Here is a 12067-nt window from a genome sequence, read left to right as displayed (position 1 = left end):
GAGTCCGACCCAACTCTCCAGTCGATTCAGTAATATGTCCTGGTCAACACTGAGGTCCAACAGAACCAGCACTGTGGTACTCCCACAGTCCGTATTTATATGGATGTCATTGAACACTTTTACGAGGGCAGTTTCTGTGCTGTGGTGAGACCGGGAACCAGATTGGAAGGAGTCAAAGCAGTTGGTTATCGTTAGGAAGCTATTTAACTGTTTACACACAACTTTTTCAATAACTTTGCTGATGAATGGGAGGTTGGAGATCGGCCTGTAATTCTGCAGTAGTGACTTGTCTAGATTGTTCTTTTTTATCAGTGGTTTGATTACTGCCGTTTTCAAAGCCTGGGGGAAAACGCCTGATGAGAGTGATGAGTTTACTATTTGGATCAGATCAGTAGCAACAACAGGCAGAACTTTCTTAAAGAAATGTGAGGGTAGAACATCCAGACAGCAAGAACTGGAGCTGAGTTGACTTATAATTTCCTCTAGGGTTTTATAATTAAGTAGTTGAAATTGGGTCATTTTTCCTGTATTTGTTTTGTTTGGGTTCAGTGTTGGTACTGACTTTATAGTGGATGTGCAGATTAATCCTCTGATTTTTTGAATTTTCTCTGAAAAGAAACTGGAAAACTGGTTGCAGGCAGCAATAGACTGAAATTCAGGTGGTAACGTGATAGGAGGGTTTGTGAGCCTGTTAACTGTTGCAAATAAAGCTCGAGTATTGTTAATGTTTTTGTTTATGACATCTGCAAAGAAGGCCTGTCTTGCATGTTTGAGTGTTAAATGATAGTAACGTAGTTTTTCTTTATAGATGTCATAATGTCATAATTTGCATTGTCCCCACATGATGGTAATGATATAGTATGATTCAATTAGATTCTTGATTAACATGGGTTGTTGCTATGTTGTTGTAGGGTGTTATTTTTCAATGTGCCCCTTTGTTAAATTTAAGCCCAGGCCCCTCCAATGGTCTCTGCACGGCCCTGCAAGCTGCTCTTCCTACATCCTCCTCTCTTCTGAAGCCACCCGTGGAATTGTATAGCTGAACTTTCCAAGGACTTGCTCGTCGATAACAGCACTTTCTTTGAGACTTTTGTCCCTTAAAACTCGAGCAACCAAGAACAGTTTCTGTGGTGCGTATTAAAAGTTCAACAGACACAGAATGGAAGCACTACTAAAGCCACATTAGTAGCATTAAATTACATCTCGCGTTTGTTGCCCATCTCTGCACAGTGCAGTGGATTTAACTCATCATACACTGTAAAAAATGAATTTAGGGGGTTATCAGATTAACAAAAGAATATCATGTACTTTTAACTAAATAATTTCATGTTTCAAACAAAAACGTGATACAATCATGTTGGATAAACAAGAAATTCAACAACTTCATGTTTATGAAATCTAATCATGTTGAGATAACATTATTGTTTTCCTTTTTTCTTTTGTTGTTTCTTGTGTTTAATGTGGACAATTTACCAAAATAAAGTGATTGATTGATTGATTGATTGATTCATTATAGTCAGACTGATATAGTGCTGAAGCCGAGTGAGATCACGGGATGTCACGCGAGTTCACGCGAGACAATCGTTTTTTGTCTTGAATAATGTATTCAAGTTGAAATAACGTGATTCAATTAAGTCAGATTCATTTCCCTCCAAAGAGGATCTAGCAAGATCAGAGGATCACGAGAGATTATTGAAGATCACACAACATCACTGTTTTGCGCCTGGGAAGACTCAAAGCAGTTTTAGTTACACATTAAACTATGGATATTTGTTTTTCTCTGCAGGGCACTATTGGCACTGAAACAGTTCTTAAATTTCTTTCAGCATTTAAGAACTGTAAAAAAATTTCTTTTTTTAAAAAAAGACTTTTTTTAAGAAAAGTCTTTTAATTAACGTTATTAAGGATTTCCACATGATTAAATAGCTTTCTTTCAGCATGAAGCATGTTTGTTGAGCTAATTTAATTTTCATGAGTTGAATCAACTTAATAAGTATTGTGAAGGTATCACTGTAACATAAGTTAGTTTCTCCAGTGTGCTGTGGTGGTGCAATGGTTTAACACACTGCACGTTTGGAGGCCATAGTCCTTGACACAGAAGTCACTGGTTCGACTCCCGGTCCTGGCAACCTTTGCCGCATGTCCTCCTACTGTCTCAAAAAATAGGAGCCACTAGCGCCACAAAAACTCTTTGGAGAAAAAAAAAAAAGTTGGTTTCAACTAAATTGCGATTATTCTTAGTCAAGTAAATTATTTGGTCCAAAGCTTTGCAAATTAGTTGGGATGGCTCTTTTAAATTACATTGGGTGCAATTATAGTGAATGAGTTGAATCAACCTTAATAAATTAAATTGAGCCAACACATTTGCTTTAAATTGGAATAACCATAATATATTAAGTTGAGCCAACACGTTTGATTTAGAATCAACCATAGAATAACCATAATAACACAAGTTGAGCTAATTCATGTTATTTAAATTAGAATAACCTTAATGAATTAAGTTGACCTAACACATTTGCCTTAAATAGGAGTAACAGAATTACATTTTGCTGAAATAAAGCAAAGTAATCAGGTGGAAAACCTTTCAATGATTTTTTTATGTTCATCCAAAGAATTATATTTTTCAGTTTACAGGGCCGGTCCAAAGCTGTATTAGGCCTTGAGCAGAATTTGACTTAGGGGCCCCTTTTGCTGTTAAAAACATCAGCACCTCTAACAGCTTAACAGAGGACAGAGACTGACTTTCAAACCTTTGCTGACGCAAATAAGATCAGGGATAAGATGGGGTTCACATATAAGTATCGGCCAATCACAATCCCCCAAAATTTAGGAAATCGGCGCCCAGAGATTCACTGGCCAATAAATGTATTCTATATTATACATGCATAGGTTATAAAGTAAATATGGATGCTTGGGACGGTCCTGTCCTAACCAGATGCCCAAGCCACCTCAACCGGCTCCTCTCGATGTGAAGGAGCAGTGGCTCTACTCTGAGTCCCTCCTGGATGGAAGAGCTTCTCACCCTATCTCTAAGAGAGAGCCCAGACACCCTACGGAGAAAACTCATTTTGGCCACTTGTATCCATGACCCAGTTCTTTTGGTCATGACCATAGATGAGGGTAGGAACGTTGTTTGCTTTTTGACTCAGCTCTCTTTTCACCACAACAAACCGGTACAACACCCACTTCACTGCAGACCCTGCATCAATCCGTCTGTCGATCACCTGCTCCATTTTCCTCTCATTCATGAACAAGATCCCAAGATACTTGAGCTATTCCACTTGGGGCAGAACATCCTCCCCGACTCCTTTTCCAGCTCAAGACAATGGCCTCAGATTTGGAGGCACTGATTCTCATCCCGGCTGCTTCACACTCGGCTGTGAGTCACTCCAATGAAAGCTATAGATCATGACCTGGTAAGGCCAGTAGGACCACATCATCTGCAAAAAGCAGACATGCGATACTAAGGCCACCAAAAGAGATCCCTTCAACACCTTGGCTGCACCTAGAAATTCTGTCCATAGACTTAGACTTAGACTTAGACTTAGACTTAGACAGACTTTATTGTCATTTTGTATGCACAGGGGTGTATACATAACGAAATTTCGTTGCATACGGCTCAGGACAATGTTTTGAGGTTTCAATGAGGGTACTCAGAATAAATAAGACACACAATAAAATATAAATATTAAATATAAAGTGCAGGAGTGACAGTTAAATAGAAGTTATTTAGCTATGTACATGAAGTGGGGACCAGTTATTTCGAGTGCAGTCCAGTTAAGAGTTCAGCAGTCTGATGGCAAGTGGGAAAAAGCTGTTTCTGAATCTGGTGGACCTGCACCGGATGCTGCGGAACCTCTTTCCAGAGGGCAGCAGGGAGAACAGTCCATGGTGGGGGTGTGAAGGGTCAGTGGCGATGTTTCGGCCTCAGGACACGCAGCGCTGAGATGAAATTTCCTGAATGGAGGGAAGGGAGGCCCCGATGATCCTCTCTGCTGTTCGCACCACTCTCCTCACGTTCTTCCAGTCGGAGGCGCTGCAGCCTCCACACCACACAGAGAGGCAGCTGGTCAGAATGCTCTCTATGGTGCTTCTGTAGAACGTCTTGAGGATGGGCGGGGGCAGGTGAGCTCTCCTCATCCTCCGCAGGAAATACAAACGTTTCTGTGCCCTCTTGACCAGAGTCGTGGTGTTCACAGTCCAGGTGAGGTCATTTGTGATGTGCACCCCCAGGAATTTGGTGCTGCTGACCACCTCCACAGCCGAGCTGTTGATGAGCAGTGGAGCGTGGCTGGGCCGGTTCTTCCTGAAGTCGACAATCATCTCCTTCGTTTTGTCAACATTCAGGATCAGGCTGTTGTCTCTGCACCAGTCCACCAGCTGCTCCACCTCCTCTCTGTAGTCCAGGTCGTTGTCATCTCTGATGAGGCCCACCACCGTTGTGTCGTCCGCGAACTTCACGATGTGATTGGTGGCGAACCTGGGGGCGCAGTCGTGCGTCATCAGAGTGAACAGCAGAGGGCTCAGGACGCAGCCCTGAGGGGAGCCTGTGCTGAGGGTGATGACATTGGAGGTGTGTTGTCCGATCCGGACTGACTGAGGTCTGTCGGTGAGGAAGTCTAGTAGCCAGTTTCGCAAGGGGGTGCTGAAGCCCAGGTGTCCCAGTTTTCCTGCCAGATGTTGTGGGATGATTGTGTTGAACGCTGAGCTGAAGTCCAGGAACAACATCCGCACATGAGTGTTCTTCTCCTCCAGGTGAGCCAGGCTCAGGTGTAGGACGGAGGAGACGGCGTCCTCAGTGGAGCGGTTTCGGCGGTAGGCAAACCATAAAAGCAATGAACAGAATTGGTGACAAAGGGCAGCCTTAACCGAGTCCAACTGTAATGAAAAATTTTATCATGTGCCTCTCGTCCCTCTTGTGCTTTTGATTGATCTCATCATGAGATTGGTCCATCTGCTCTCCTATAGAAACATAACAGCAGGAGCTCCTTGATCCTGGAGACAAAGTGTTACTTCCCCAACGTAGAACTTATCTGCCTTTTCTAGCATCAGAGAACCACCTCCTTTCCTTAACAATCGACAAATGGCCAGACCATCTGTGTTAGCTTCCACAGAATTGTTGGTACATCACAATCAGGGATTCTCACCTATTGTCCAATCAAGTCTCTCTTCTCTGACCAGAACCTACATAAGGAAGCCAGATCCACTCTTGGTCAGAGCAGACTTGACAGACTCCTTTGACTCTGTATTTCTGTTCTAACTTTTCAAGGTTTTAATAAATTTCTTATTTCTTCTCATCCAGAATCTTGTTAAAATAATTTCTTCCATGACACAACTCTCATCGGAAATGAGCCCGACTTACTGCCGGCAATGCAGACCATTAGAATAACCTATGGACCTAACAGTCCATTTCAAAGGGCCTCCTACCCCATATTCCCAGAGAACCCCCCACAGGGCTCCCCGAGGGACACGGTCAAACTCCTTCTCCAAGAACACAAAATACATGCAAACTGGTTGGGCGAACTCCCATGCACCCTCCAGGACCCTGCTGAGGGTGTAGAGCTGGTCCAGTGTTCCACGACCAGGACAAAAACCACACTGTCCTTCCATAAATTTAATAATTGTGATTAATCAATTACACACCACACAATTCCCTCGATTAAAAGTTTTAATGGAGTCAGATCACTAGTCAATGATTTAGTCTACAGCCCTATTTAGGCAGGGATGTGGCGATCAAAATTAAACAAAAATTATTTCTTAACAATGGGAGAAATATATTTTTTGTACAGATTTTGTTCCACAATATGTGAAATCTAAATTTGGAAACTGCATATGAATTTACTCAAGTAATCTTTGTGTAATATCAAAAACTGCTAAATGATCTAAAACAACTCAATGTGACCAAAAAATGCAAAAACAGAGGCAATCTATAAGGAGGGAAATACCTTTTCACTGCAAAACATGAACAAATCAAAGTGAAACAACTTGAAAAGGAGGTGTTCAGGTTACCTCCAGGTCCTGGTCTATAGCGTTGTTTTCCTCCTTTCCATCCAGTGAGATTTGGTGAAAAGGCAGACATTGGGCAATGTCCTGAATAATTAAAATTAGTTCAGAAAAATGTTAATTCAGTATTTTATTTGCAATAAAATTTAGGGTTTTAACGCAAGACTCTTAGCAGGTGGTAAATGTTGCTTCTGATTCTATTTAAAACAAGTTATATAAGATTACTGAGTTTCTATACATTATAAAGCAGATGCATAAACTCAAACATGAATAAATTTAGGATTTTTTATATAACAGGTCCATTTCTTTTAATCTTAGCACTTCAAAAATGACAAAGAATGCAATGAAGGAAAAAGCATATATCTATACCTACTACACAAGTTATATAAAAAAAGTAAGCACAAAAATTATTTAAGATGACTGCAAAAATTTAAAATAGATAACTGAATACAATTAATTAAATGCACATTTTTCTCTATCTGGTATTTTTGGTTAATTGCTCTTAATTAAACACAAATTACAAATTTCCTCTTAATTACTTCAGAATTAAGAGGGATGACTGAAAGACAGAATCTCTGAGAACGCAAACAGAAGAGCTCATTTAAATTACCCACCGATTCTCGGAAAATAATTCTACATTTAAGTTTATATGCTTTTGGTGATACATCCATCCATTTTCTTTACACCCTTGTCCCTAGTGGGGTCAGGAAGGGTGACGTTCGCTGGTGCCTATCTCCAGCGAATGTTTCAGGCAAGAGGCGGGGGTCACCCTGGACAGGTCACCAGTCTGCCGCAGGGCAACACAGAGACATACAGGACACACAACCACGCACACACAGGGAGAATTTGGAGAGACCAATTAACCTGACAGTCATGTTTTTGGACTGTAGGAGGAAGCCGGAGAACCTGAGAGAACCCACCATGCACAGGGAGAACATGCAAACTCCATTCAGAAAGACCCTGGGCCGGGAATCGAACCTGCTGCAAGGCAACAGCTCTACCAACTACACCACTGTGCAGGTGAAATAAAAAAAGTACTTCCCCCAAACCTAGAGAAGACCAGTTAGCTGACATGTAAAGCACTAGAATAACAGCAAGAACTGTTTATTTATTATGACTGCAGTTAAGATATTTTTTGATTTGTAACTTCAGAAAAGATTCAAATGGAGCTTCAGGTATTGTGCAGCATGATTTTATGAAACAGTGTATACACATTGAGAAACTTCATAGCTCTAAAAATGTATTAAATCGTTGCTATTTGAAATATATTTGTATAATACTTTTTGTGAGCATACGTACCTGCTGGCTGGTCCTGACAGTAGAAATTACCTTCAACCACGAAGGAAATTTTTGAATGTTTCGAGAAAGAAATGAAGTCAGTGTATCTCCGTAATCAGGCCGGTGGAACTCAGCCTCGTTTAGCCCATCAATCAGTACAATGAGACTCTCCACATCAATCTGAAGCTTTCGCTCTGAAAGGTAAAAAACAACAAACTAAAACCGCAAGCATAACTGACATAAGGCCAGCTCGCCCCCATGTGGAAGCAGAGCAAACCCCGACAAACAGTGTTATAATGGCAGAGGCAGTAAAACTCAATGCTATACCCAAAAATTATTTTGAGTTACTTTTGCCTTTATCAGGTAACACTGAGGCAAATGCAGCACGCACTGCAGCCAGAGAGCCGGATCTGTTCATTTTCACGGCGCTTTTGATCGATTTCTCAATAAAAAAACTCATATAATCATGTCAAGGTTGTAATTTTCAGTTTAATCGGCTGTTAACAAATTGTAAAATAAATAAATAATCAAGGTCTTGTGTGGAGGTCTTCTTACACTGTTTTGTGTTGTCTTTAATCCAAAGAGAATCTATCTTTTTCCTACTTTCGTCACTCAATCTGACAAAAAAAAGTAAGTCACCAAACACAGTTTTCCAACACATTGTGTGTATTTATAATTTTTTATTGCTAATATACGAGGAGGGAAGCTGGCTGATAGCAGAGCACAAAGATTAGACTTCCTGAAAAGATGAGAGTGTAGGCTTTCTGGAAAATCGCCTTCTGATGTAAAATGGATAGAAGAAATTTCTAGTGATTTTTTCACAAACTTTGCAACTGTGCTTATTCCTCTCATCAACAACAATAAATTCTTTAAGTTTGAAAACATTTGCTCTTAATTTGTTGACTGCAAATATAAAGGCAGTATTTTAGCTGCCTGAAATAATCTGTTCCCCCTCTATAACATGGGAACAAATTAATTTACCAGCAGGTCTTTAACTGTGTTTATTCATCTCTTGAACAGTCAGAGACTGGTCCCCCCCCCCCCTACCTTTGGCAAATAATGAATAACAATTTCCAAAATCACATGTTTTATTGTTGATGATGAGAGGAATAAGCACAGATAAAACTTGCTGGCAAAATAATTTGTTCCTATGTTATAGAGGGGGAACAGATTATTACAGGCTGTTAGGATTCAGTTTTGATGTGAGAACTCTTCCCATAGACGATCTTCATGGAAGAGTTCTAACTGGCTGGCGCACCTGAAGCAGATTCCACCAATCAGCTGATGACCTCTTAAGAAGCGCTGGAGCTGTCAGTCATCGCTCGATGGTCCCCACTTGTTGGTCAGAGGCAACCTGAAGATCTTGTCACAGTTGTTTTACAAAACCTTCAAGTTATTTTGTCTTCTGCTATCCACAGACCCCGATTGTCGATATGGATCCAGGCCGGAGCCCGTCAAGCCAAGGCTCGAATCATGGATTGATCCCCGCTTCCAGCCTGGGGACTTGGCACCTACCTGAATCCTCTCCTCTTCCTCTGCGCCCCCCTCCGCCAGGGAAACCTGTTAAGCCGGCGAGCCGCTCACGACTCCAGAGAGCGATCTGGAATAAACCCGACCAAGACTGATTGTAATAAACTTCCGAAACAAGAACTCTTGGTCTGATGTGTGAACCTTCATGTGGGTCAAGAAACTTAAAACCAACATGACAGAACCATCGAGCCATGTTGACCCAGCAGGTCCTCACCCGTTTTAAGTTCAGCAGATCTCCTATTGGATCAGCAGAGTTTCCAGGGTCAGCTGATGAATCAATTGATGTCCTAGTCTCAGAACTGTGAAACAGGCTGGAACATAACCCTCAGCCTCAAAACACAGCCGGAGCGGCGGCCCCTGCCTCGTCAGCTGGGATGGAGAATTCGATGCCATCTGTTTTGGTCAGGTCGTTCCGAGGATGGGAAATTTTGCCGCCGACACCCGAACATTATTCGGGAGAAATTGAAAAATGTGGAGGGTTCATTTTGCAATGTTCAACTGTATTCCGTGCCAGACTCATTTCCAGATGACTCCACCAAAATAGCGCATATGATCGGGTTATTGAAGGAAAGCCCTTAGATGGGCAGAAGCTAAATTTAGTCCAGCTCAGAGATATCACATCAGCTTTGGAACATAAAGCACGGGTCCCGTTCCGTAGCTGAATTCGCAATAGACTTTCGCACTCTTGCCGCCACATCTGGGTGGAATGACGAAGCGCTTAAAGGAGCTTTTATCCAGGCTCTTAATGAGTCCTTTAAAGATGAACTGGTTTGCAGGGACGAACTCGCCAGTTTGGAGGACTTAATATCTCTGGCTATCAAGATTGATAATAGACTAAGAGGGAGGTCCCGAGAGAAGAAGGGATTTAAACCTGTGCTTTTTCCTGACAGTTTTGCACCTGATGTTGCCATGGTAACCACCACGAACGCGCTCCCTCCCGAGGAGCCCATGCAGATTGGTCGCACCAGGATTTCCCCCACAGAGAGAGAACGAAGGTTAGAAGCTCGGGCCTGCTTCTATTGTGGCCTCACTGGCCATTTCGTCGCCGCCTGCCCCGCTCGGCTAAAAGGGAGAGCCCACCAGTGATAACGGGAGTCCTGGTGGGTGGCTGTTCCAGTTCGATCTCCCGACTTTCTCTCTCTGCTTCCCTTTTCAGCAATCAAAGGTCAGTTAATATCTCAGCTCTAATTGATTTGGGATGTGAGCAGAACCTGATTGATGAAGAACTGGTTAAGATACTAAATATACCTACAACTTTTCTCCCCGCTCCGGTCCAAGTTTCTGCTTTGGACGGAGGAGCCCTGCCTGTCATTTCTCGGCAGACTAAGCTCATTGAACTCCTGGTTTCAGGCAATCATCATAAGTTTTTGACTTTTTACGTGTTCCCCTCTCCACAGACCCCTTTGGTCCTGGGTTTCCCCTGGCTGAGGCTACATAATCTTCCCCTTAATTGAGGGCAGAGTGGAGTCAAGGAGCAGAACCTGCCACGCAGGTTCTGCACATTTCTCCTTAGAAGAAATGTGCTAATGCCCCGGTCTTTATTCAGCCAGACCCCAATCAGCAATTCACGTTGGAGGTGGATGCCTCCGAGTCCGAGGTGGGGGCGGTTTTATCTCAAATCTCGGCCACTGATCACAAACTGCATCCATGTGCATTATTTTCTCGCTGCCTGTCGCCTTCAGAGAGGAACTATGACGTAGGGCAGGGGTGTCAAAGTCCAGTACTCAAGAGCCACTGTCCTGCAACTTTTAGATGTGTCTCTGCTGCACCACACCTGAATAGAATAATTAGGTCATTAAGGCTCTGGAGAACTGATCTACACAAGGAGGAGGTAATTAAGCAATTTCATTCCAGTGTTTTGTACCTGTGGCACATCTAAATACTGCAGGACAGCGGCCCTTGAGGACTGGAGTTTGACACCTGTGACGTAGGGGATCGTAAGTTGCTGGCTATTAAACTGGCTTTTGAAGAGTGGCGCCACTGGTTGGAGGGAGCTGAGCTTCCGATTGTGGTGTGTACAGATCACAAAAATCTGTTCTATCTGCAGACAGCCAAACGGTTGAATCCCCGACAGTGGAGATGGTCTCTTTTTTTTTCTCTCGGTTCAATTTTCTCATTTGTTACAGACCTGGATCAATGAATGTTAAACCAGACGCTCTTTCTCGGCAATTCTCCTCTGATGAGGAGAGTCCTGTCATTGACACCATAGTTCCACTTCATGTATCATGGGGGCAGTCTCCTGGAACATCTCTGATCAGGTCATCAGAGCTCAGCAGTCCAATCCTGTTCCAGGTATCAGTCCCCTGGACTGAACCTATTTTCCTCTTTCTGTTTGCTCCCGTTTAATACATTGGGCCCATGTTTCTCGTTTTTCTGGCCATCCTGGCACCAGCATAAATCAGACACTCCTTCTGGTGGCCATCCGTTCATAAGGACGTGAGGGAATGTATGTTTCAGCCTGTCCTACCTGTGCTAAAAACAAGTCTCACCATCAACCTCCCAGTGGTCTTTTGCAGCTCTTACCAGTTGCTGGACGTCCTTGGTCCCACATTGCGCTCGTTTTTGTTACCGGCCTGCCTCCTAAAGGGTTCACGGTCATACTTATTGATCGTTTTTCCAAGGCCTGTCACCTTGTGCCCCTTAGGAAATTACCTACTGCTACAGAAACCGCCCTTTTGCTCATTAAACATGTTTTCAGACTCCATGGGATTACCACTGATATCCTGTCTGACAGGGGGCCCTAGTTCATATCCAGGATGTGGAAAGATTTTTGTGGCGCGCCAAGGTGTCTTTATCTTCTGGTTTTCACCCGCAGACCAATGGGCAAACGGAGCGCATGAATCAGGAGATGGAATCTACGCTTTGCTGCCTGTGCTCCTCCAACCCCTCATTGTAGTCCTCTAATCTGCCCTGGGTTGAGTATGCCCATAGCTGTCACATTTCTGCTGCTTCTGGTCTTTCTCCATTTCAGTGTTCTCTAGATTATCAGTTTTCTCTCCTACCCTCAGACGAAACCTCGGAATACCGTTACTTCAGTTCAACACCACATTCGTAAGTGTCAGCGTATTTAGAAAGACGCTACTGCAGCTTTGCACCACACCGCGGCTCAGAACCGCCGCTTTGCTGATAGAAAAAGAAGACTGGCTCCTGTTTATAGTCCGGGTCAGAAAGTTTGGCTAACAGCGAAAGACATAGCGCTCCCAAGTATTAAGGTCCTTTTGAAGTCCAGGCTATTATAAACCCCACCGCAGTCAGA

The 12067-nt window shown here is 43.1% G+C and overlaps 1 protein-coding gene across 8 annotated transcripts in view; it reads right to left on the bottom strand.

Annotated features, from left to right (window-relative positions):
- The window catches only part of LOC122821441 (protein TANC2-like), a 68864-nt gene that overhangs the window by 25683 nt on the left and 31114 nt on the right, over window positions 1–12067 (bottom strand). For all 8 annotated transcript variants that reach the window (XM_044099367.1, XM_044099368.1, XM_044099369.1 and 5 more), the window contains 2 exons: window positions 7303–7475; window positions 6010–6090 (listed from right to left, as the gene is read on the bottom strand). In XM_044099367.1, coding sequence (XP_043955302.1) covers window positions 6010–6090; window positions 7303–7475 — 254 coding nt within the window. The remainder of the gene's footprint in view (window positions 1–6009; window positions 6091–7302; window positions 7476–12067) is intronic.

Source organism: Gambusia affinis, linkage group LG19 (genome assembly GCF_019740435.1).
Source record: "Gambusia affinis linkage group LG19, SWU_Gaff_1.0, whole genome shotgun sequence".
Classification (NCBI taxonomy): Eukaryota; Metazoa; Chordata; class Actinopteri; order Cyprinodontiformes; family Poeciliidae; genus Gambusia; species Gambusia affinis.
This window is presented reverse-complemented; position numbering and strand designations above follow the sequence as displayed.